This window comes from Malus domestica, chromosome 01 (genome assembly GCF_042453785.1).
Source record: "Malus domestica chromosome 01, GDT2T_hap1".
NCBI classification, from domain to species: domain Eukaryota; kingdom Viridiplantae; phylum Streptophyta; class Magnoliopsida; order Rosales; family Rosaceae; genus Malus; species Malus domestica.
In genome coordinates, this window is record NC_091661.1 from 23,798,764 (window position 1) to 23,824,495 (window position 25,732).

At 37.3% G+C, this 25,732-nt stretch overlaps 2 protein-coding genes and 1 long non-coding RNA gene across 3 annotated transcripts; 1 reads left to right on the forward strand and 2 right to left on the reverse strand.

Annotated features, from left to right (window-relative positions):
- Positions 1-2,476: 2,476 nt before the first annotated feature.
- LOC103434183 (geranylgeranyl transferase type-1 subunit beta-like) lies at positions 2,477-6,587 on the reverse strand. Its single transcript, XM_008372499.4, has 12 exons — positions 6,515-6,587; positions 5,281-5,648; positions 5,119-5,194; positions 4,926-4,990; positions 4,648-4,787; positions 4,497-4,552; positions 4,325-4,401; positions 4,010-4,055; positions 3,523-3,647; positions 3,292-3,359; positions 3,124-3,211; positions 2,477-2,758 (listed from the first exon to the last, which is right to left on the reverse strand). The coding sequence occupies exons 2-12, from the start codon at positions 5,437-5,439 to the stop codon at positions 2,609-2,611; spliced, it is 1,050 nt and encodes a 349-aa protein (XP_008370721.2). The 5' UTR covers positions 5,440-5,648; positions 6,515-6,587; the 3' UTR covers positions 2,477-2,608.
- Positions 6,588-7,009: 422 nt separating this feature from the next.
- LOC139194391 (uncharacterized) lies at positions 7,010-9,311 on the forward strand. The gene is made up of 4 exons (XR_011579156.1): positions 7,010-7,221; positions 7,305-7,426; positions 8,189-8,247; positions 9,129-9,311. It is a non-coding gene; the product is annotated as an uncharacterized lncRNA (long non-coding RNA).
- A 1,181-nt stretch (positions 9,312-10,492) lies between these two features.
- Positions 10,493-13,439, reverse strand: LOC103434172 (heat shock cognate 70 kDa protein 2). The gene is made up of 2 exons (XM_008372488.4): positions 13,010-13,439; positions 10,493-12,423 (listed from the first exon to the last, which is right to left on the reverse strand). The coding sequence occupies exons 1-2, from the start codon at positions 13,221-13,223 to the stop codon at positions 10,688-10,690; spliced, it is 1,950 nt and encodes a 649-aa protein (XP_008370710.2). The 5' UTR covers positions 13,224-13,439; the 3' UTR covers positions 10,493-10,687.
- Between the last annotated feature and the right edge of the window lie 12,293 nt (positions 13,440-25,732).

Here is a 25,732-nt window from a genome sequence, read left to right on the forward strand (position 1 = left end):
TGGTGTTCTTGTCCTCCTCCACATAAAAATGTGTCGGTATTTCAAACTAACTATACAATATAATAATTTGTAATTACTTGAAATACCATCACAATGAAATGAGAGATTTCACAACACGCAGTTGCTTAATATACCGCTACAATGGAGAGAAATCTACATGCACCTATAAGACACCACTTTACTGGTTTGGACCAATAATATAATGAATGTGAGAAACTTTGAACACCTAACATTGTATATTTACCCAAAAATATACATTGTAAGGCCATCCATGGTCCAAGTAAGTGTGATACCTATATATAGGAATTAGGTATTTTGCGTTTAATTTCTAAACATGACTGCTACACTAGTGTGAGTTCAATGTATTAGTACCACACTCTTAAGTTTGATATATTGGACTTTGAGTCTAATATATTGAACTCATGAGTTCAATAAATTGGTATCACACTCAAATTTTTCGACTCACTGTAGAAGTGTGATTCCTATATAAATTCAATATATTGGTATCACTCTCACTTTTTATGACCAACTGTAGAAGGCCTAAAAAATGTATGTAAGCCCTTTCCCGTTGCAGAGATATCTCGTTTCATGGAAGTCATTCCCACCCTCTGAACAATCATTGTTGCCATCCAATGTTTTCTGGCATGTTTACGCCACTTGTTTTGGTCAGTCTCAATTTCTAGGTCCAGTTCAATATCTTACTACAAATGTGGATAAGATTACACATGGATTTACCCTTTTTCAGCTAAAAAAACATGGAATTAGCAAGTAACATGACAATTAACCGATTAAGAAAGCATTACCTTACCACCTCCACCTGTGAGGTGATGTCTTTGGGCATTTTCCCAAACAACAAGGAGAAGCAAATTGCCCCGTGAAAGTTACTTGTGGGAATTTGCCGAAAGGTGCAGCTCTTGCTTTTTTACTGTCCCCTTTGTAATCTTCTGTGCTGACAGATTCGTGGCTTAAATCATGACCCTCCAATGTATACGTACTCAAATACGAAGAAAAAAATCACATGTATTTATTCATCGTTTGGTTCTCAAACTTTATGCGTCCATTAAAATATGATTAGAAGAATTAGAATTACTTAACTTTCATGTGTCCTTACTAACACATGAAATCGACAAAAATAAGATTTTCCCCTTTTACTTTTACGTTGATTCTTTCACTTTCTCATTTTCTTAGACATAATCTTAATTCATTGCTACAATCATTCTCTTAGCAAGAAAATCTTATCTTAGAGATAATTTACCTTGTAACCAGTTCTATAACTTATTATGTCACTTTTTAATCACGTGACACAAGATGTACAAAATAGAGAAAATTAGAAATCTCTCCGTCATCACCTTTTTATTTTATTATATTTTATTTTTATATAGAAAATTAATCTTTCGCGCTCAATTTTTTTTTTCATATACTACTCTCTTTTTATTAGGTATTCGAATAAAATAAATCAAAGACGAATGGAAAAACAAGAAGAGCAGTGAATTTTGATTTCACAACTTTGTGGTTCAACTAATGAACATAAAACTTACTTGATGGAAAGTTAAAAACGTGAGATGATGATTAATGGAAATGCTAATCACATGCTAAAGACCGAGTCACTTCGAAAAAAAATTTACCACCCACTGCATGTGGCCAAGTAATTCACCTTTATTTGTATCATTTTTTAAAAAAGGTAGTGCTATCTACACAATTTTTTTTTTATCTCTCACATTCTTATTAATTTTTAATAATTGATTTTCTTCAATTCATACGAATGTTGAAAATTGAAAGGAGTGTGTTGGAGGTAAAAATTGGTATGTGGATAACACTATCCTTAAAAAATGTGCCTAGGCGCCTTTGGAGGTGAGACCGTGGTGGAAATGCCTCTGCCAATGAGAAAAGGCTTAAACTCACCTACATGTGGTCGAGGCGCGCTTGAGGCGTTTTCCTGGGCGTTCCTAGATCTCTTTATCAATTCGAATTCTTGCTTGAAATTTTCTAGGAACCCTCGAAGTTGAAGGTTGGGATGGCTCTATCTTGTGTAGCGATGACGTCTTCACAAAGAAGAAGAATTTTTTTTTTAAATTTTTTCATTTTTTTAGGACTTTGGCCCAAAAAGACGTCGTTTTGGCTAAGTCTTCACCGAATCCCCAATTTCCCAAATCCTCAAACCCTGAATTCTCCCCATGCCATATTTCAATTTTACCCCAATCACATCCCTCAATTTGTTTCAAAATTATTCACACCATCACAATTTGTTTCAAAATTTAAGTAAGTTTTTTAGTATTCTAATTTTAATTTGGTCACTACTCAATTTGATTGCCCGTATGATTGTTGATTAATTTGTTTCACAAAGTTTTATATTATATACAATATATACTTAAAATTTAGGTCCAGTGAGGCTTTGCCTCACGCCTCAAGACTTTCGCCTAAGCGGAGCTATCCATGAAGCGTCTCGCCTACGCCTTCGCCTTTTAAAACATTGATCTGTATAGAACTTGCAGTAAAATGAAGGGGGGGGAAATTTATTTATATTTATGAAGAACACGAATGGATACATGGAAAAGCACCAAAAAATAAAAAACAAATACAGAGCCAACGTATATGAAAAATTATCAGGTCAGATTCCAATGGCAGCAATGGCAGACATTCCCAGCTCAACACAGAGTGGTTTCAGGCCGGGTTCTTCCAAGAGGCTGAATGCGGTGAACCCGTAATAGGAGTGATAGAGATCTGGATAATCCCCCGGAAACTTGCTGAAACCACCGTACTGATGAAAGCACAAAGACAAAACATCAAAGTCAGGAGTCAGGAGTCAGGAGCAATACTGGCATTCCTCACGTTTACAAAAGATGCTGTTGCCGAAGAAATTAAGCACAAAGAAATGTATATTGTCTGCACTTTATTGGTCCGTTCTTTTTCCTAAGAACAAGGACTTGCACTTACATCCAAATGTGTTCCTAGTTTCTATCATCATAGCCAAATGATCTATGTTTATGGGGATTAATCAAATAAAATCGTAAATTTGTATGCATGACCGAAGTAATAACAGATTTTCCATGACAAATCTGAAAGAAACTTCACATTCTCCCCTATCGTATCATACGTTAATATGAGGAAAGATGAGAAAAGCACCTCGGACTGACAAGTCAGCAAAAAACCATGTAAAGCTTTCTTGTCAATGAATTTGTGGCCCCCTAAAACCTTCAAAACTGATGCAATCCTGCACAAGCAAATGTTCATTGTTAAGGTACGAAATTTCACACACGGTATGAAACTTCCAAAGGATGTTCATCCACCTACCAGAACGCGTAACATGTATCACTAGGCTTGTTGGGTCTACCTTGAAATCCACCATCAGCTGCCTGACGCTGCAGTTGTACAAAAGAATGAGAGAAATCTTTATTATGGGATGAGAACATAAAATTGCTTATCAGAATGCAAAGTCCGGGACCATTGTTTCAGATGCATCTACTTATTTGGTAGTTTCTAAGGAACTGGTCATGGTTGAAGAGATTAGGTGAGGAAATAAACCTGCAAGCACCAATCCAGCAGCAATGGCACATTTATTATGGAAGACTCGGCATCTTTAGAAAGAATATCATCTTCAATGAGTCCCATTAACTGGAGAGATATAACACCACAATATGTTGCACCGCCTGTGTCACCAAAATGGATATTGTATCACCGGAGAAAAAGAATTTCAAACTTTTGTACAACACATGAGCCAGTGCAAGAAGAAATTACACTCTTTTCCTCTTTAGTAAATACAAAATAAAAACCGAGTAATTTATTAACAAACAAGCAACATATATGCCCTGACCATAGGATGGGGTAGCCTCCTTCCCTCTCCCTAAACTTTTTTTGTACCGAAAAGAAAATACAAAATAACAATAAAATATTAACAAGCAAGCAACTGGTCAGGAAATCGGAAAAAAATTGGGACACTTCATAATAGTTAAACAAGTAGAACTAACACATTCTTACAAAATGGATCACATTGACTGTAAAAAGAACTCACCATGAGATTCTGAACCAGGAGTCAACCCAAAACCTCCGTCGTATGACTGAAAGAACAAGGTCACTTCTGTATAAGTATATGGGTAATGCTTGGAAGACCAAATTTCTAAACCAAATTTGCAAAACCAAATGATGTGCCCCAATAGGAAATAAGCACGTTAATCAACACTTAAGTAATAATCCAATCATTAACGTCCACATCATTTGGTTTACAAAATTTGGTTATATATCTATGCAGTGATGTCTAGAATTTGGAGATTTACTGATCAAATGGAAAATATAATTCTGCGAGGATGATTTCATTTGCCATACAGACCTGGCAATTTAATATGTACTCCTTGGCTTTCTCCTTGTCCATGCCACTCCAATTTCCCAACATATGACTAATAGCCGCTGGTACATCAATCAGCTAAATTGATGCTAAATTTTCAAGTATATTGAATTAAACGGTATAAAAGGTACGTAAATAAAAGGTTTCACCGTCTTACCAGCACAATAGATGAATCTAAGATCAGTCTCGGCCCCTGTATGTATAGGCATAAAACTGCCAAAATCAGTCGAAAATATCAGGAAATTGGTCCAGCTACCTCATAACATCCCCTAAGAAATGGCTATAAGTTTTCATGGAAACCACAATACCTTCCATCAGGCTGTTGAAGATTTCTCATTGACATCAGTATCGACTCGGAGTCAATACTGGACAAGTCATAGCCGATGATTTTAAGTATAGCCACGGCACAATACGTGCTGGCCAAGTTACTGACACTGCAACTCAAAGCCTACACGAAGATCATACTAAAAAATTACTAACAGGAAACAGGAAAAAGTAAATCAGATGTGCTTAAACTACCGAACCGGATAAAATCCCAAATACAGTTAAGCTAATACAATACGTAAACTAGTTCATTGCTTCATACCCCATTGTCATTATCCTCTGGAGGAAATTGGGCAGCTCTGGATCCATAAAAACCATAGAATCGTCCTACAGCAAGTCAAAAGATTAATTCTTTATTAATTTAAACTAGATTCACACTTAAATGTAAGCAAATTCAATTCAATTCGATTCGATCCTACCGAATTCGAACTCAAAATCATAATTTCACCATTTACCATTGTTCAATTCGGATTTGCTTCTCGGGTGAGCTTGCAGTGACAGAACCCAATTGGCAACTGCTTCCTTGTCAACCTACCAAATCAAAAGATCGCAACTTTCTCAATCATTTATTTCAAATTGGAACTTCAACAAGGAAAATTGACTAAACGACGACGTACGAGGCGATCGGGGGCGGCGAGGAGGTCGAGGCCGGAGATGACGAAGTAGGCGAGAGTGAGGCGGTTGATTTCTTGGGACTGGTAGGGGGAGGGCAGCAGCTGGTACATCATCTGCAGAAACGTCAAGTGCCGGTCACGATCGAATACCTCCGAAGCCATGGCCCGATCTTATTGGTCGGAGAACGAGGAGATGGAGTTCGGAGATCCTACTGGTACTTGGGCTTCTCTAATCAGCTTTTGGCTTTTACTTGCGGGGGAGTACGACGTACGAATTCGACGGCTGAGATACGTTGCCCGTTTTTAAAGCGTTTTCGGATGTCGCCGTCTACCCGGAATGAAAATCTCAGCCTTACTTTTAGCGACGGCTCCTATATAGGGATGGGCAATGGTTACGTGGGCGGATAATTACGGTTAATTTATCCATAACCGTTTACCCGTTGGGTAATTGCCTAAACGGTTATACCCATACCCATAACTGTTTATAAACGGTTAACCATACCCATAACCGCATACCCATTCAACCGTAACCGTTTAATACCCGTTTACCCATTTATCATTTTTAACCCGTTTATCTTTTTTTTTTTACCATTACCCTTTTTTCACCTGTCTACATGTTTTTTAACAACTTGAAAATTAAAAAAAAATTGTCATAATTTTTTTTTTGACAATTAAACACAGTTCTAGGTACATTCATCATATATTTCTATATTTTAATTTTTTAAGTCCTTATACCATTCCAATAATTGAAATAATAGTTTACGGACGATATTTTTAACTGTTACCAATGAAATTAAATATAATATTTGCTAAGTATTATTGGGTTACAAAAATTGTTTACAAGACATTTTTGTCAAAGCATTTATGTCAATTTCATGGTTACCCGTAAGGAATTTAAATTAATTTGGCCAATTCCTTGATGATGAGAATCATCATTCTTGTAGTAGTGTTATTGAGAGAATGATCGATGAATTCCTTGCTAATTTATTGGGTGCTAAGTATTATTGGATCGAGAACATGGTTTGTGTTAGTTTTACATATATAAAATAAATGGGTAAACGGTTACCCATTTATAACCGTTGTTAATACCCATAACGCCCATTTAAATTTCATGGGTAAACGGTTATAACCATAACCGTTTATTTATCTAGACGGTTATTCATAACCGTAACCGTTTAATTTAAATGAACGGATAACCGCGATTACCCATAACTAATGGGTATTTGCCCATCCCTACTCCTATATCACTATTTGATCTCATTTTGCTTTTGTAGAGTCCTGAAATTCAAATTTTTTTTCATTTATCTTGTAGAATTTTTTTTTCTCTTTGAAACTTATAGGTCATCCCATAAACATACGAGGGACAACACAATCAATAAAATTATGATATTGTACAATAAATTTTCAGGTGTATTCAATTAAGAATTTAAGAGATTTTAATGGATTTATAAATTTATGGATTTTTATGAAGTTTAACTGATTTGTAGAAATTCCATGTAAAATTTTGATTCAATTCATTTGAAATCTTATGAAGATGTCACAGCCCGTTCCAAAATATTACATTCGTGGCTGTGAATGGACGAAATTGCCCTTAAGAAATACTAAGTATGTGAAGCTCAAGTTGATAATTATCTAGGTTCTTAAGTTTTGAAAATAAAATGAAATTTAATAAGGATGGAACTTAGATTTTTAGGTTAAAATTTTGTGGTTTAGAGTTGGGGATTGGAAAAGGACCACGTGGGATCCCCATTCCTTATTTCCCTCCCCATTTCCCGTATACTGTCCTTCATACTCTCTTTCTCTTCCTCAGACCTCACTCTCTCTCTCTCACCCTCTCGAACACACGGGCAACCATCAAAACCACCTAAAACTATTACCAACGGCGGATTTAAAACCACCATTGCACTCCTGAGGACTCCACGATCACGTAGGTACCAGTTTAAGGTAAGTTTCACTTCGAAAACCCTAGTTTCTAAAGTTGCCGTGAATGTGTACTGTTCATGAGCTTTGAATTGGTTGATTTTTAGGACAATCCAAGCTCATAGTGAGCTTAGTGAGGTCCCAAGGAAGCTCGGAGTGCTTCGTTGGAAGGATTTGGACGTCGGGATCACGAGGGTTAAGTTTGGCCGGTTTTGCTTGGATTTTTCCGGTGCGATTTAGTTGTTTTTGAAGCTTAAAAGTAGTATATTGTGATTCTACATGTTGAGGGCTTTAAATTGATATATTATACGAAGAAAATGGTTGAGAAACGAAGGAGAACGAAGCATTTGAAAATTCCCCAGTTTTCCGGCCACCGGAAAAACCAGTCCGGCGAACCCGCGAGGAAGAAGGTGCGCGTGGGCGCGCGTGGACCCGTGCCTTCCTTGGCGCGTGGGGGTGCGTGCTACAGTAAAAAATTATTTTAAAAATATGTCGACGTCCGTGACGTCGAGTAGATCACTGTGGTATATTCATATACCCAAATTGAGCACCGTATGAGAAAGTTATTAAGGATTGTTGGTTAGGTGTTCGAATAACGTTTTATAGTTTTCGCATTAGGTGAAAATGTGAATTGATGATCCGACCGTTGGATCGTTACCAAACTTTAATACGTTGCAATACGTAATGTTTGAGGATTATTGGAACTTACGGATTGGGAATCCGAGTTACGGATCTTCTGGAATTGGAGTTGTAAGTTCATAAAATAAAATGTTAACCGTCACTTAGTTTTGGAAATTGACGGAGATCCGACCGTTGGATGGTAATGAAATTTTAGGATGTTATCCTAGAGATATATTGTGGACCTCTGGAAGTTATGGATTTAAAATCTGAGTGGTGGATCTTCCGGATTGAACTACGTAGTGACGTATTTTATATAAGTTATATATTCTATCGATATGAATTCTGAGGTTGGAATTGATTATTGTTTTAGGCGCCGATCGTCATGACGCCTTGGCGTATTGTGCTAGGGAGTTGTAGGGCGAACTCCAGGTGAGTGGGCAGTTTTGTTTTCCGTATATATATATACTTGACGTTTTCCCAGAAATTGAAATTGAATGAAAGTATGCTTTAAATGCAATGTATAAAATTATATGAAAAGTATATTGAAATGTGAATTGAGATGCCATGCATAAAAGTATATGAAAAGTATATAGAAATGTGAATCGAATTGCCATGCATGAAATGATATGAAAAGTATGAAATTGAGATATGATGCATATGAATGAATGGTGCGGCGGACGCACATGTGAGTATCAGGTGAGTATTTAAATACTGATATGATGATGTTAATGTATATTGAGCTCAAATCCTGCACCATGGTTTAGTGCTTATAGTATTCACCGCATCGCACGCTCGCCTTGGATCCAAGTAGATGCTGGTCGCACAGTCCACGCGGAGTGGGTGCGACGGGCCAGTCGAAGAGTGTTAGTGAGATTTCGACTAGTGGGTGACCTTAGATTATGTGCACAGATGATTGATGAGAAAACACTAGAGCGTAACTTGTGTGCAGAAGGCCGGACAGGTCACAGAGGTGACTCCGGCAGAGTGAGAGTGATAGATTTTGAGCTCTAGGTTCAACCGTACATGGCTATTAGAGGGCCTCCGGTTGATTACTTTCTTGCACCTGATATGATTATTGTTGATGCATCCATACTTAACTGTTGAATTAGACATGGCATGGCATGATTGATAAAGAAAAATGTTGAGATAGTAAAAATGAAGTTTGAGAATATATATGTATATTTATATTTTACATTTCTGGGAAAGTATACAGGTTTTACGGAGAGGGGTTACAACGTTTTGAGAAATGTTTGGATTTGGAAAAGAATTGTTTTACTGACCCACTCAATTTTGGTTTTGCGCCCCTCCAGGTTCAGGAATCACAAAGGTGTGGTGACTACGAGGAATTCGACGGTGTTCTGACAGATTGGACAAAATTAGGACTCACCTTCGGGTGTATCAACTTATAAATTGTATCTTAAAGCTTCCGTACTGTGCAAATGGTCACGTCACTCTCACGTGACGGCCAGCATGCCCTCCTTCGGGACGGGGTGTGTCAGAAGAGATGTGAGATTTGTGGATGCTTTTAAAATACACTACAAAATCTCTCAAATTCCCTCTAATTCCTCAACTTTTCCAAATTCTTTAAATTCAAATTCTAATTGAATATACCTGAAATGTTATAAATTTCTTTACAATTCTAATTGAATACACTCAGGTTTCTAAGGATTTTAATAAATTATCTTAATTGGATTTATAAATTTATGGATTTTTATTAAGTTTAAATGATTTGTAGAGATTCCATGTAAAATTTTGATTCAGTTTCCTAAAAATCTCATGGGGAATGCTACAAAATGTCTCAAATTCCCTCAAATTTCTCAAATTTTCCAAATTCTTTAAATTTAAGTTCAAATTGAATACATTTGGAATGCTATAAACTTCTTTAAAATTCTAATTGAATACACCTAGATTTATAAAGATTTTAATAAACTATCTTAAATTCTTGATTGAAAACACATTGAATTTCAGAGAATCACTTAAAATCCTAATTGAATAACCCTTAATTCATTAAAAGAATTAAAACCCCTCAAAATCCAAATTGAATACATCCATTATATGTCAACATTTTATAATTAAAATATTAAGTTTAAAAGAAAAAAAATAAAAAATAAAAAAGAATTGATTAGCCTGGCTGATCCAATCAAACTAATATAAAAAATTAACAGACCTAAAACAGTAAAATTTGAGTTTTATAGGAGGGTAATGTTGAAAAGACCAAATTTGTACACTAAATTTTGTAAACTAAAAGATATGAATTTAAAGTTTCAAAGGGCAAAATAAACCAAATCGAATTCCAGGGAACAAACTGCGGAACCCTTGAAGGCCAACAAGGCAACCGTCTCGACATTTCCCGAGAAATGCAAGGCATTGATATCCCCTCTGTTTTTCTCAATCCATTTTACTTCTCATGGTTTTGTTGGCCCAAGAATCTCATGACCTAGAAACAATTGCAGAGTATACTGTCTTCCAACTGGCGAGGGCAAACTCAACACCATCAAAGCTGATGCTAAAGGAAGGTATAAAGGAGGTTTCGGGCCACAGTGGTTTAGCATGAACATGTTTCTAGGCATGGCAGAAAGATTTCTCGGCTGTTCCAAATCATTTATGCATTACTTGTTTCTCTAATGAATCCTATAGTTCGAGGAGTTCTGGCCTTGTAACCACGAGAGAGAAATTAGAAAGAACATAGGCTTCATTGGCCAAATATAGCAATCGATGTTCAACAAAACGACCAAGATCACCAAACTTCCTAGATCTTGGATTTTTAACTTGAATCCCAAATCATACAACTACAAACAAAACAACACTTAACTAGCTTCACCTCCACCGCTTTCTTCAAAACACACAACTTGGATCAACAAAAACCAGCTTAATCGACTTCTTCAATCTTGGGACCAGCACCGCTGCCACCAGCAGGAGGAACATCATCATCCATGCCGCCACCGACATCAGGACCACCAGCACCTTGGTACATCTTGGCAATGATCGGGTTGCAGATGCCCTCGAGCTCCTTCATCTTGTCCTCAAACTCGTCTGCCTCTGCAAGCTGGTTTCCGTCGAGCCACTGAATGGCCTGGTCAATTGTATCCTCAATCTTCTTCTTGTCAGCTGCATCGAGCTTGGAGGCAATCTTGTCATCCTTGATCGTGTTCCTCATGTTGTAGGCGTAATTCTCCAGAGCATTCTTGGCCTCCACTTTCTTCTTATGCTCCTCATCTTCCGACTTGTACTTCTCAGCCTCTTGAACCATCTTCTCTATTTCCTCCTTGGACAATCTTCCTTTGTCATTGGTGATGGTAATCTTGTTCTTCTGCCCTGTAGTCTTGTCCTCGGCAGAAACATTCAAAATACCGTTGGCATCAATGTCAAAGCAGACGGTGATTTGTGGAACGCCCCTTGGAGCAGGAGGAATGCCGGAAAGCTCGAATTTGCCCAACAAGTTGTTATCACGGGTTCTTGTCCTTTCACCCTCATATACTTGGATCAAGACACCAGGCTGATTGTCTGAGTAGGTAGAGAAGATTTGCTCCTTCTTGGTTGGAATGGTAGTGTTCCTCGGAATCAAAACAGTCATCACACCTCCAGCGGTCTCCAAACCGAGAGACAGAGGAGTGACATCAAGAAGCAACAGATCCTGAACCTTCTCGTTACCCTCACCGCTCAGGATTGCAGCCTGCACAGAGGCACCATAAGCAACGGCCTCATCTGGGTTGATACTCTTGCAGAGCTCCTTTCCATTGAAGAAGTCTTGCAACAACTGCTGCACCTTCGGAATCCTAGTAGACCCGCCCACAAGCACAACATCATGGACAGAGCTCTTGTCCATCTTTGCATCTCTTAAACACTTCTCAACTGGCTCCATACATTTCCTGAAGAGATCCATGTTAAGCTCTTCGAACCTAGCACGGGTAATGGTAGTGTAGAAGTCGACACCCTCGTACAAAGAATCAATCTCTATGGTGGTCTGAGCAGTGGATGAGAGAGTCCTCTTTGCCCTCTCACAAGCAGTTCTCAACCTCCTAAGAGCTCTTGGGTTTCCAGTGATGTCCTTCTTGTGCTTCCTCTTGAACTCTTGAACAAAATGGTTCACCATTCTGTTGTCGAAATCTTCTCCTCCCAAGTGGGTGTCTCCGGCAGTTGCCTTCACTTCAAAAATACCCTCCTCAATGGTGAGAAGAGAGACATCAAAAGTGCCACCACCAAGATCGAAAATCAACACATTCTTTTCACCAACACTGGTTGCCTTCTTGTCAAGACCATATGCAATAGCAGCAGCAGTGGGCTCATTGATAATACGCATCACATTAAGGCCGGCAATGACCCCGGCATCCTTGGTAGCCTGACGCTGAGAGTCATTGAAGTAAGCCGGAACAGTAACAACGGCATTCTTCACAGATGAACCCAGATAGGCCTCCGCAATCTCACGCATCTTAATGAGAACCATGGAGGATATTTCTTCAGCAGCGAACTGCTTTTCTTCGCCCTTGTATGCGACAACAATCATGGGCTTGTCACCGGGTCCTGGAATGACCTTGAAAGGCCATAGCTTCATGTCACTCTGGACAGAAGGGTCAGAGAATCTCCTACCGATCAACCGCTTGGCATCTGAAAAATAAACAAACCTCGCTTAGTAACACGAAACAAAGTATAATATCAAGCTAAAATTATTAAGGCTAATCAGAATAAATAATTAAACAAACCCAAATATAATTTTGAACACAGTAATTAAAATACAGAGCCTTGACCACCAATGACAATATTTCATAGTCTATTAGTATTAAGTAAACAAATCCTGAAAATAACAACAAAAATGATTCTTTTATTTTCTTTTTACATTAAAAATCCATCTTTTCTTTAATTCGCTATATAAAAGATTAAAGGCACACAAATTAAACAACCATAACATGAAGAGATTTGTGCCGAAACACGAATGGTATTATACAAAAAGATAATAATTCTAAAAGAAAATGAACTTTTCGTCATTTCTTCTCATAAATTCAAGTAATAGAAATCTAAAAACAGCAAAATTTAGACAAGCAGCAAATTTTGCCAGTGAAATTGATAAAATCAGCCATTGGAGCAGAGATCAAGCGGTACACAGCAAAATTGAAGTAAAAACCCTAACATGCAAAGCAAAAAGAGATCATAACATTTATAAATTCGCAAGTTAAGAAAGGACTTCGATTCTTACCGAAGACGGTGTTGACGGGGTTCATCGCGACCTGGTTCTTGGCCGCATCGCCGATCAACCTCTCGGTGTCAGTAAAAGCCACATAAGACGGCGTCGTCCTGTTGCCCTGATCGTTGGCGATGATCTCCACGCGATCGTGTTGCCAAACACCGACGCACGAGTAGGTCGTTCCGAGATCGATCCCGATCGCCGGACCTTCTCCCTTTCCCGCCATTGCAACCGCAGAGAATCAATCAAACAAGCAAAGAAACGCAGAGAAAATTGAAGAGCTTTTGAGATATTTTTTAGGTGATAAGGTTTTTGGAGTCACAGGTGGTGCAGCAAGAGTGGTGAATGGGGGCTTTTATACAGTAGGACGGGCGGAGAGCTTGTCTAGAATGTTCGTATCGGGAACTTACGAATTTTGGTGGGAGGGTGTCCAGAATGTTCCGTTTAATTAGGGCCGTTGGATTTGAGTATAGTGGACGGTGTTGATGGTGGCGGTTTCGTTGCGTCTTCTGATTGGGCCTTTTACGCGTCTGGCTTTTGGTATTCTCGTTGGTCGTTGGAAATTTCTCTTCGGTCCTTTTCGTTGTTGAATTTCGTCTCAAACGACGATGGCGTTTTGTGATATTGGGCTTTGACTTCAACTTTGGGCTTCTGAAAAGGTTTTTAATTCAAACACGACTGCAATTCATATGGGTTGGTTTAGAACTGGTTACATGCATATAAATTGAATGAGATTTTTATCACAAATGGTCATTGAGATTGATCAAACTCATCATTTTGGTTCCTTATTTTCAAAATCAATCAATGTTGTCTCTGACATTCATTACCGCACACCAATTTGGTTATTCCTTTAAGATTTCGTCAACTATTATGTTAATTTGTATGTGAGACCCACAAATCCAATGAAATGGTGACACATGTATTATATAAATTAAGGGTTTTTATCGCAAATGATCTATGACATTGATCTAACTCCTTATTTTGGTCCTTAAGTTTCAAAAATTGATAAATTTGATCCCAACTTTCAATACCGCACATCAATTTAATCCTTCCATTAAAGTTTCGTTAATACTTTTTGTCCCACTAATCCAATCATATGGCACCACATGAATTAACTATAAGAAACTATTTTTTTTAAGATTTAAAACTAAAAGTAAAATAAGAAACTAAAAGAAAAAAAAAAAGTCATCGTCGTCTTCATCAGGATGTGCTCAAAAGGAAAAAGAAGGCGCCATGACATTGCTAAAGCATTTGGCCTTCTGAACTTACTCCTCATTCTCTCTAGTTGGTTATAATCCTAAATCCTATCAAATTTGAATTGAATTTGGATTCGATTTTATCAAATTTAGATTGAATTTTTTTTTCCAATTAAGGTTGTGGGATGCGAGAAAAATGACAGTGTGGAATACTCTTCTTTTGGTTCTCTTAAAAAAAAAATAGTTTCTTATAGTTAATCCCACTGTTCTAAAAATCCTTGTCTAGCGCCGTCTAGGCGCTAGGTGGTTGGCCACCGTCCCGATTAATGCCTAGGCGTTTGAAAATTTAGAAAGGGCGCCTAGACCGCCTAGGCACGTACCTGCCTAGCCTGCCCAGACCCGTTTAGACATCTGCCTAGGTTACGACTCACTTAGACAGAAAATAGATAACTTTCATTTTGTATAATTTTTTTAATAAATTGTAAGATACTTGTTGAATACTTAAATGAAAACACATTATATGCTTGTGTCCCCATGTTTTCATTATGTTTCAATACTTCATAACATATATGTCATTCTATTTTGTAATTTATGATGTAAGCATATATATTTTAAGTATAAACAGACACTTATTTACACAAAATATAACAGATTTACTTAAATACGTCTAGGCGCTAGGCCCTAGCCCACTGCCTAACTAGCACCTAGTGTCTTTTAGAATCTTAGTTAATCCACTTTGAGCTATATAATTGGATAAGTAGGACAACATTAACGGAGGGCATAAATTGATGCGCGGTAGTGAAAGTTAGGGACCAAATTTATCAATTTTTGAAACTCAGAGACCAATATGAGGAGTTGGATCAATGTTAGGGACCATTTGCGATAAAAACCTTATTTTGTGTAATCCACGTGTCACCATTTGATTGGATTTGTGGGTCTCACATACAAACTAACAGGATAGTTGACGGAATCTTAACGGAATGACCAAATTGATTTGAGGTAGTGAATGTCAGGGACGACATTGAATGATTTTGAAAGTGAGGGACCACAATGAAGAGTTTGGTCAATCTCAGGGACCATTTGTGATAAAAACCCAATTGAATGAAAGATTTTTTTGGAGAAAGTGTTTTTGGATACCAAAAGGTTTGTGCAAATATGTAATAGGTTGGTTTAGAACTGGCTACATGCATATAAATTGAATGGAAGCGTTTTTGGTGAAAGTCTTTTTGGGTACCAAAAGCATTAGTGCATTTTGGAAAAGAGCACTGGTTATGTGCTTCTTTCTTCCAAAGAGCACTTCAAGTGCTTTTCCAAGATTCACTTGCATTTTTACTAATGATTGGTTTCAAAAACACTTTCATAAAAAACACTTTTAATTATTTTAAAAGGATTTCCAAACACACTTGTAATTTTGCTCATGAGCGTTCTTAGAAGTGCTTTAATAGAGGAATATAAAAATTAAAAAAATTCAATTATTCCTAGAAATTCACTTGAAAGTGCAAATAAGCATAAATTGCTTCTATGAACCCTAAGCACTTTCAAGTTTTTGTCAATGTGCTTTTGTTTAGAAGAAAACGCTTTTATCGATTCTAGAAACAATTCCGAACATGTTAGGTGATTAATGCTAGTCTTGTTAATTTAAATATTTCTATCATTTCGCTAAAAGGCATAGATCCTTGTATGTGATGGTCGTAAAATATTTGTCTCTCACATTAATTGATCATGCATTACTTGCACAATAAAATGATTGAGAAGGGAATGCACATACATTCCAAACAAAGACATTTCTCATTAAGGGGTTATGATGTTCATCATGATTCTGTTGACCCTAAAAACTACAAAGCCTACGTGGTGCGCATGCCGAGTAATTAATGAGCTAACTACGTCCTTCGGTGAATGCGGGGCGTGCCAACTCGTCGGCCGAGCTCGGCCGAGGAGTAAATTTGTTGATGTTGCGTTGGGTCGCGCTACTGACTTTTGCGTCTTGCGATTGCGGCCGAGAAAGGAACACGTCTCGGCCTCTTGGGCTCTCGAACCTGAAGACAAGGTTACTATTCTTACGAAGTTCAATATCAAATTCGGCTTTCAATGTGCCGAATGTAATAACTGTAACACCTCACTTCGCCGAGAAGGCTGATGAGATGACCTCGACCAATAAGGATTTAGAAACCCTTCTCGACCGAGACTTGGATAGGTAATCAGTCGCTCTCGCCGCAGTGCTGTTGATGCCAACGGAAGATATTGCGAGACCGACTGACTCTACGGTGACAGAGCTATCTATGCCGACTTAAGATATCACCGGTTGCTTCCACAGTGCTGTTGATGCCAACGGAAGATGTGTCAGCGAAAAAGGAAAAAGAAAAATCACAAGTTGTGAGAGTTTGCGCAGGGCAATTTTGTATTGATTTTGTCGGGCTTCCACAGTTGTTGAGTGTCTTGTATTTATAGTAGCAGCACATCGAGCCCGAGTTCCAATCCTATTCGGACTAGGTCTCCTTCTCCGGATTAACATCCCCTCGATCAGTCCTATCTCCGCTAGGACTACGAATCTAGTCCTTAACTGAGCCAGATTCGCTTTCTAGATTATTGATCTCGTCGAGGGTCCCTATTGCACTAGGATTCGACCTCTTGCGTTATGACCTAGCCGACCTAGGTTTGGAGGCCCACATACTGAACGATCCGTGGTATTCTTGCCGCAAGGCCTCCAGGGCCGAGAATGACCCTACACTCGGCCCAAACTGTTATTTTAGGCCCAAACAGATTCTTAAAACAAAAAGGCACTCAACCCCCCAAAATGATTTTTCCCTTCCCATTTTGTTATAGTGGATGGAGGGAATTGAATCCTTGGCCTAGTTTGTTAATGACTAATAATATACCAAACCCGTTTCCTTTTCATCTTTCCTCCCACTGTTATATGTTGAGATCTAGATCGTTAGATTGTTGTGCCATTGTTCAATTGTGTTAATAAGTCATGATTATGACATTGTCTTTCGTTATTCGGGTAGTTACCATATGCACTAGAGAAATGGTAAAGAAACTCTTAAAAGTAGGACTTTTTATGAACCATATGTTATCTCACAGTTTAATGTCAATTCTTATGCAAAAAACATAATATGGAAGAGAATTCGTAAAGAGTCCCCCTTTTGAAAAAATCTTCTTAATATTTCTCTACACACTATATTACGTTTCAGCACAGGAGGTGGATTGTCTGCCCTCTCATTTCCATACCCTCCCCATGCTCTCCTGCGATGTGTGGTCACGGTTAAGCCACGTTAATATTTTATATTAATTTTTTTATAGAAATAATAAAACAAAAAGTAATAAAAATATAAAATGTTGACGTTACTTAACCGTGACCACACAAACAGAAAAGGATGGAGAGAGTATGGAAATGGGAGGGCAGACAATCCACCTCCAAATCATCCCACACCAACGAAAGTTTCTTATTGGACTTGAAAGCTAATGGGCCCTTTCAAGGTATGAGCCTATGAACAGAGCAGTTATCTGCTAGGCATGTTGAAAAACCCCTAGTTCCTCAAGTAGCTCTTGTAAGACCAGATGGTGCCCCAAATTTGTGGCCCTAAAACCATGCAAATTCATTCATTTGAACCACTCCACATTCACTTTTGATTCGGCAGAAGTTGTGTGTTAAGGAATAATTTTATTTTTTTTGTCAATTGGAATTCCATTAGCGGTAGGTCTCGGGTTCGAGACTTGGGAGCAGCCTCTTCATAAATGGGGGTAAGGCTAGCCGACATTCACCTCTCCCAGACCCTGCGTAAAGCGGGAGCCTTGTGCACTGGGTACGACCTTTAATTGGAATTCCATTAAAAAAGCAACATGCAGAAGAAAATACAGAAAGATTCCTTAAAAAAGGAGAAGATAAACACAACCCTAACATAGAGCAGGAACATACATGTGTTAAGGAATTTCGAATGGTCATCATTGCAGAAATCTGGAATACCAGAAATACTGAGAGAAACTTTTGTTTTCTAAATTTTTTTGAATGAAAAGATAAACCAAAATACAACCTTTAGGACACTTAAATAGTTTCACAAAACCCTAACAACAAAAGGAAATAAACGAGAAATAAATTAATATCCGAAAATAACAAAACAACTCGAAATGAATTAACATCTGTTTTGATCCTCCAAACATCCTCGAATCCCCGAAATCCATCATACATCATGACAATGCGATGCGTTTGAATCGGCTTATTGTTCTCTTTTCGAAAAGGTATCGTCGGGCCAAATCGAACACAGAAAACTCAAATAAATAAACTCTTCCACGCTGGATTACTGTTCATGTTGGGATTTACTGCGTCTAATCTTACGTCAACTTTAATCAAAATTAGGAAAGCCATGTAGATTGCAATGCATAACATATTGGACCACTATCTTTAAGCCGAAAAAGCTAAAGCACGTTAGCAGATCAAGGTTGGGATTTGTCTGCTTCTTAATCTCAGATTTACCCGTTCTCAAATCCCTCTCCTTCTGACAAAACCCATATTATATAATTTGTATACCAACAAGGACATGATAAGCATAATTATTATACAAATTCAAATAAGAAATTACAAAACCCCATGTAATTTTAATAGGTACATGTGGGAGGAAGAGGTGACAGCAAGTGAACATGTAATGGAGGCAAAAGCTGCAACGCTATAAGCTTTCCTTTGCATAACTGTTACAGTGAGTACCACTGCTTTTTCTGCCTGAAAATGAGTTAAAGAAATATTCTGCAAAGATTGATTAGATAGGGGAATTAGATTCCTACACCACCACCAACCTTAAAATTGTACTCATTTCCTAAATCTGTCACATGCTCTCGTGCAAGAGATGGATGATAAATAAAAGTCAATGAGATCTGATCCACATATAATATAGTTGGAATGTTGCATGCATAAAAGCAAAATACAAGACTAAAATATACATAGAGGTAAATGTCGTACTCAGTGCACAAGGCTCCCGCTTTACGCAAGGTCTGGAAGAGGTGAATGTCGGCTAGCCTTACCCCCATTTATGGAGAGGCTGCTCCTAAGTCTCGAACCCGAGACCTACCGCTCATGGGCGAAGGCACTTGCCATCGCACAAAGTGCGACCTCTACAAGACTAAAATATACATAATTTAAAAAAAATAAAGCAGGCACTCTTCAACTTTTTTCTTCATATACAGTCTGGAATTTGCTGCGAATTTGAAGTCCGGCGCGGGCAATCGTTTTAACATAAGGGTTAAAGGGTATACGCATTCAAATTGTCGTTGTGACAATCCATCAACAAATTTCAGCAGTTAAAGCTTGATTTGTGACTGGTTTGGGGCTGTAAATTGTGGTTTAAGTGGTTAAAAATATTAACATATGTATGCATTCAAACATCTACCAAAGTTTAACAGTTAAGCTTGAACGGTGACTAGCTAAGGCTATAAATTGCAGTTTAAGTGGTTGAACGTATTTATTTATGCATTGAGTTTTTGTATTCAACTCAGCCTTTTTTTTTGGTTAACAGTGCACTTAAAATAGAAAATCTAATTTATGACTTAATGAATATGACAATTCCATATATATGTAGATGAATTTGTGACAGAGCTTAGACAATGAACGTAGGTTTGAAGGGCATCTTTCAGGGGTCAATTTTTGTAGCCGTGTAAACAAAGGAAAAGAAGCTGTTATATGTTAAGTGTTCTTTCCATGTTACTCTTTTATTCTGTGATACCCCATTTTCCACAACATTATATTTAGACTAAAATTAGAGTAATTAGTACTTGGCATGCATGTTCCCTTTTAACCTTTAGCAAAAGTAATCACTTTATATTGAGCTTCAATCAGCAAAGCCCTAATGACTAGCTACAGACTAGGTTGTTAAGCCTGTGGGTGAAAGAAAAGGATGCTCATGTGCTCATATATATATAAAATACACTCTACATGTTTCAAACTTACAACATTCATCTCTCGCTTATCTTTGTACACTTGTTCTGATACTATGTTAAGTTCATGAGACTTATTCTTACAAAATTGGCTTACATTTCTCCAAACCATGTACCTTAGGGGAAGGGGTGCCCATATTGCAAAGGAACCAAGGTACCGCCATATGGAACTATAGAGTGAGGGTTGTGCAAGAATCTAGCTAGCCTTGAAAGCCCTAGGTAAGAATAATAATGAGAGTGAATGAGAACAATGATGAGTACTCTATAAACTTGTGGCCCTAAATATTATGACTGAAAAATTAAGAATATGTATACGCGGAATGTCAAGGTCGATCGCTAGTAATCACTGGGCACTTTCTGCCCTTCTTGCCCTAGCTAGCAGATAATATTATTAAAAAAATGGAAATCCCAGAGAGAATAGACTGTGTCAATATCATGCTTTAATTTCACAAACAATAAGTTCGAGTCTGGCTAGGGTGAGGAACCAAATTATATTAATTAAAGTGCTTAATACTATTTTCATGTTCACATACAAGATCTGACCACTACTGAAATTTATGGAGGTCCCAAAATCAGTAAGTTTAATTTCTTAAGATTGAATTGAAAATATGGGTTTGAGTCTGATGAACATTGCTAAAAAGCTAAGAAAGCAAACTGCCCCATGCCCTGATCCTTTTCATAAGAGCACATGACTTGGGGTCCATTGTGCAGCCTGAAAACATAAGATGCTGCACCTTAATCATGCAATGTAGGAAAACCATGAATACATGTACATATGGATTTTCAGCATATAATCAGTAGGCCTGTAGCTTGTATATATAAGGCCCCAGCTAATTTTTGTAATTAAGGATTCAAATTAGTTCACTAATAATTCAAATCCCATCACACATAGATATCAATGTCTATAATGCTAGATGGTGAACCACCACATTCATGTGAGATTAATACTAAGTTCATGTGTGACATTGACGGTTTTGTGCGAGGAATTTGTTGAGAGTATGAAATCCACATCGGGGAAATAGAACTTGTATGTGCTTATAAGTAATTGGGATACTTCTCATATTGCCAATTGATTTTATGGTGGAACCTCAACTTCCTTCATGATATTAGAGCAGGTTGTCCCATGTGTGAAGCACAATGGCTACACGCGCTCCACGTAACCCGATTTGTGTTATTCACATGTTAGACTTGAAAATTCACCACACATGAGGGGGCTTGTTGATGAATCCCACAATGGAAAAAAATGAGAGATCTTGCATGTGCTTATAAGTAATTGAGCTACTCTCCATATTGCCAATTGGCTTCATGTGAGATTAATACTAATTTCATGTGTGACATTGACGGTTTTATGCATGGAATTGATGGTAAGGACTAAAGTGAGACTCGAATATCTTGACCATTACTACAATAAGCTCTAACTAGGAATATGGTTTAGTGACTATACTTTTCTTTTTCTTGGTATTACATAATTGAAATTTTGATTATCCGTATGCACTCATGCCTTATATATATATATATCATCCTTACAAAAATTCAATTCAATTTTAAATCATTTGCCTAATTAATTATCAAGATAAAATTTCATTATTTTTTATACAACAAAGTATTCGTTAATTTCCTCAAACCCAATCAAATGTCTTAAATATTTCTAATTTGGCTAATATTTTGCAAGGATGATCTATAGGGTGCAACTTGAAAAATAGACAGTTCAGATCGTTAAAATTCGATATGGTATGAACCCCACAACTCATCCTCATTTTTATAAAAAATGAGGATTCATTCCCTTAAAGGCTTCTTTTATAATATATATATATATATATATTATATTCCACTTTGGAATCATAAGTGTATTATATATTCAGCTTCTACTTCAAGTTGATGTTCATTGCAGTTGTTGTTTGGACCATATGAGCTAAGTAGCTTCTTTGTCAATGAAAGAAACTGGGACAGCATTGTCTTCTTTTCAGACTTATCATGATATAAATGTATCCATAAATGTAACAATTAATGAATAAATCAAATATTTTTCCCAAAAATGTGTGTGTGAGAGAGTGAGAGTGCTATTTTTTTCTATATTTGAAGTAAACACATGCCCCAAGTCGATGTTTTTAAAATGAGAACACATACCCCAGCTAGCTAGTCCATCAACTTAACCACGTATCCTGCATCTCAGCCAGGACTTATATAAAATAGAATATTATTATGGAATTTTCACATATATGTTTAATAATTTTATTGCACTTAATTTTGATGTGGTAGCTAGGGTTGGGATTAATAATTATTATATTTAATAATAAAATGAATTCGAAAAATCTTATTTCTGTTTGGAAGATGACAAGAACTTGGTGGTGGAGACAAATTTGGGACACCTTTAAGATTAGGGAAGAAAAAAATTCATCAATTAGATGATAAATAGCTAATTGAGGGCATTAAAGTGAGCAAAAATGATTTGATTAAATTATAAAAGAAAAGTCTGATAACTATTATCTAAACTACATATTAATAGAACTCTTTTTGTCAACCAAAACGAGGTGAAACGACCATTTAGTCTTCTATCACAACAAAAAAATGATGGGCAAAATTATAATATCACATATCCAAATTTTACTGTTATTTATGAAATCCTTACCTACTGGTGATGTTAAGATATATCTAATATTAAAAAAAAAAACCTCCCACTCACACCCACGTCCTCTCTCTCACTCTCTCCTACCCATTTTTCTTTTTAAAAAAATATTCTTACACACAAAATGTGTAGGCAAATGCTTGTAAAAAATAAATTGAGCTACTAGATCCACCCAATTGATGAAAAAACCCCCTAGTTCTAATTGATTTTAGCTGTGAATAAGTGTTTTATCTTTTGATGTAATTTTTAAGTGTGATATATATATTGAGAATATTACTGTTTGTGTAGAGTAAATTGTAGCAATGGTCCTTGAACTTTACTCAAATTGGAGCAATGGTCCCTCAACTAAAAATCCATTACCATTGGTCCCTCAACTTATCAAAATGTGTAGCTATAGTCTTTTTCATTAATTTCTTCAAACTTTTGTCAAAATATGTTATGTTGGAATAACCATTTATTTAATTAGGGTCCCTCAACTCATCAAAGTATGTAATTATGGTCATTTTTGTCAACTACGTAAAAAATTTTGTCAAAACGAGTTATGTTTGAAGGACCATAGCTACAATTGGGATAAAGTTAAGGGACCATTGCTCCAGTTGAATTAAAATTGAGGGACCAAAAGTAATGGATTTTTAGTTGAGGGACCATAGCTGCACGTTTTAATGAGTTGAAGGACCAATGGTAATGGATTTTTAGTTGAAGGACCACTGCTCCAATTTGAATAAAGTTCAGGGACCATAGCTACAATTTACTCGTTTGTGTAAACGCGTAATTAAGGGATAGGTAAAATATTGTTCCTTCATTTTGAATGGAAATCAAATTATCAAGTGTCTCTTTCTTTCCATAATTATGCACGTGTTCCATCTTATGATCATCATCAGTTCAGTCGCCATCCATACTGATGGGTTTAGCTGAGTGTATCAGCATTGCTAGCAAGCTAGCTAGGTGACCTGATTTATATATTTAAGAGTCCTGATTAATGATAATGTGTTTCTGTCACTCCAGCTGTTCCACGTTTCCTTGTCAATTCTCTCTTCCTTGTCCTCATATTTATGTTCTCGATTAAATATTCTTGGCCACCCCTTCCTGGTTCCTACATGTATCGGTTGTGGATGGAATTATTAATTAGGGATGTGATTGTGTAAACTTAAAAGTAGAATCCTAATAGAATTCGGAGATCAAATTCTAATAGATTTGTATTACTTGCAAGGAAAGAAAATCCATCATGAATAATATAATATAAATAAAGATACAAGGTCAAGGTGTAGGACACAATTCTTAAACGCCTGAGTCCTCTCTCTGTCATCCCCTCTCCCTTTACCCATTTTTATAATTAGTTTCACAACATGTTATCAGCACAACAAGTATTTGCAAGAAGGAGAGGATCCTGAAGGAAACCCCTCGAAATCTTTTTCACCATCTTCATCAACATCCAAGTAATCCTAAACCCTAATCTATTTGATTTCAATTTAATTTATGCCATGGTTACTATGATTATTGTTCTACGTGCATGCAAGTTATATGTTGATGAATATGTGATGGTACATCGAGAAAGAAAGAAAAACGAAAAGATGTTAAAATACTAAATCGCAAAAGCCACGCCTGGAGTTGCGACTGCATTTTGAGCTGAGCCACACAAGTACTAAGGCGCATTAGTCCCCAGCCCAAATCCAGATGACATGTCTTGACATGCCCGATTCTGATATCCTTCATAAAACATCAAGGTAGGCACGTATTGGTTGACACCCGAAGGTGACAGTCATATTAACATACACGTAAGTTATGAAGAAAGAATGAACGTAAATAAAACACGTAAATTTTACTAATAAAAAATATGCAAATGTGGGAAATGTGTTCAGAGCATGCAACTAATCAAGAAGAAGTTTAAAAGAAGAAGTTTATGGTACTCGATGGAGGGGATGGTGAGTTGGGGGGTCTTGGGCCTCAGCTTAACAGAGAAAAAGAAGAAGTTTAAAAGAGTGAGGGGGAAAAAAAGAGAGTGTCGAGAGTCTGGGGGGACACGAGGCAAGAAGGGATGAGAGGTTGAGTGAGATGCAGGTCCCACATAGCACACAAAACAAGCCCATAAAAGATAACATGAAACTATCTCCTACACATGAAATTACCAATTTACCCTCGTTCCAAAATCTGTAAAATTCAGGACGGGTCATTACATGTCTTATTCTTTCCAACTTGGTCACTGCCTCCTTGCCTTCTGCAGTCGTGAGGAATGCGATCCTAGGCCACCTCTGATGACTTTGGTCGTCGTTAATCATGATGGTACCTATCTCTGACACATGTAGGCGTTGAGGTTGTGATGGAGGATCACCCATAATGACGGAATCAAGAAGATTCCTTAAGAATCTTGTCGAAACCTCGGACCCAAATTCTATCAAACCACTAACGTCGTCTGTCATAAAAGATGACGACATCGTAGATAGGTCTATAGACCCTAAAAATGTAGACCATGGACCACTTGTTGCCCCAAAAACCCCAAAGCTTGAACCTGACCTAGAAACCACGTCCCTCGATATAACTGAGGTTGATGGTGAGTTCTAAAGCCTCTAACTCAACCCAAAAAACCCTAGATGTTGCATAGAATGGCGGGCCTGGTTATTCCAGCGAAATAGAGGTTATCCTAAAGATTTGGCTGAGAGGTACCCACAGTATAATTTTTTTTATAAGAAAACTAATGAAAAGGGTTTGAAAACTTTGAGTTTTAACGATAAGGACAAAATAAAGGGTAAAGTGAATAGTACCATGATTGACTTTTTAGTGTAAAAATGTGGTTTTTCATTAAAGTGAACAGTATCGAGAGCTTTTCGTTAAAGTTCCCTTCTTTTTCTTTCGGCAAAAGTCTAACGAATGACCCTTGACAACTTCGGTTGTGATGTATAGAATGACTTACTATGCTAGGGATATACCAATCAAATTGCCTGAATTCAATATGAGTCTTCTGAATCACACACCCAACTTTCAGCATAAGAGTAC

Bases quoted from the DNA above. Each gene is read 5' to 3' on its own strand.
- LOC103434172 (XM_008372488.4), bottom strand. From the start codon at position 13,223: ATGGCGGGAAAGGGAGAAGGTCCGGCGATCGGGATCGATCTCGGAACG. The intron at 12,424-13,009 runs GTAAGAATCGAA...TTTATTTTTCAG, and splicing joins CCCCGTCAACACCGTCTTCG to ATGCCAAGCGGTTGATCGGT.
- LOC103434183 (XM_008372499.4), bottom strand. From the start codon at position 5,439: ATGGCTTCGGAGGTATTCGATCGTGACCGGCACTTGACGTTTCTGCAG. The intron at 4,788-4,925 runs GTATGAAGCAAT...ATCTTCGTGTAG, and splicing joins CAGAGGATAATGACAATGGG to GCTTTGAGTTGCAGTGTCAG. The intron at 3,360-3,522 runs GTTTATTTCCTC...GTACAACTGCAG, and splicing joins TGCTGGATTGGTGCTTGCAG to CGTCAGGCAGCTGATGGTGG.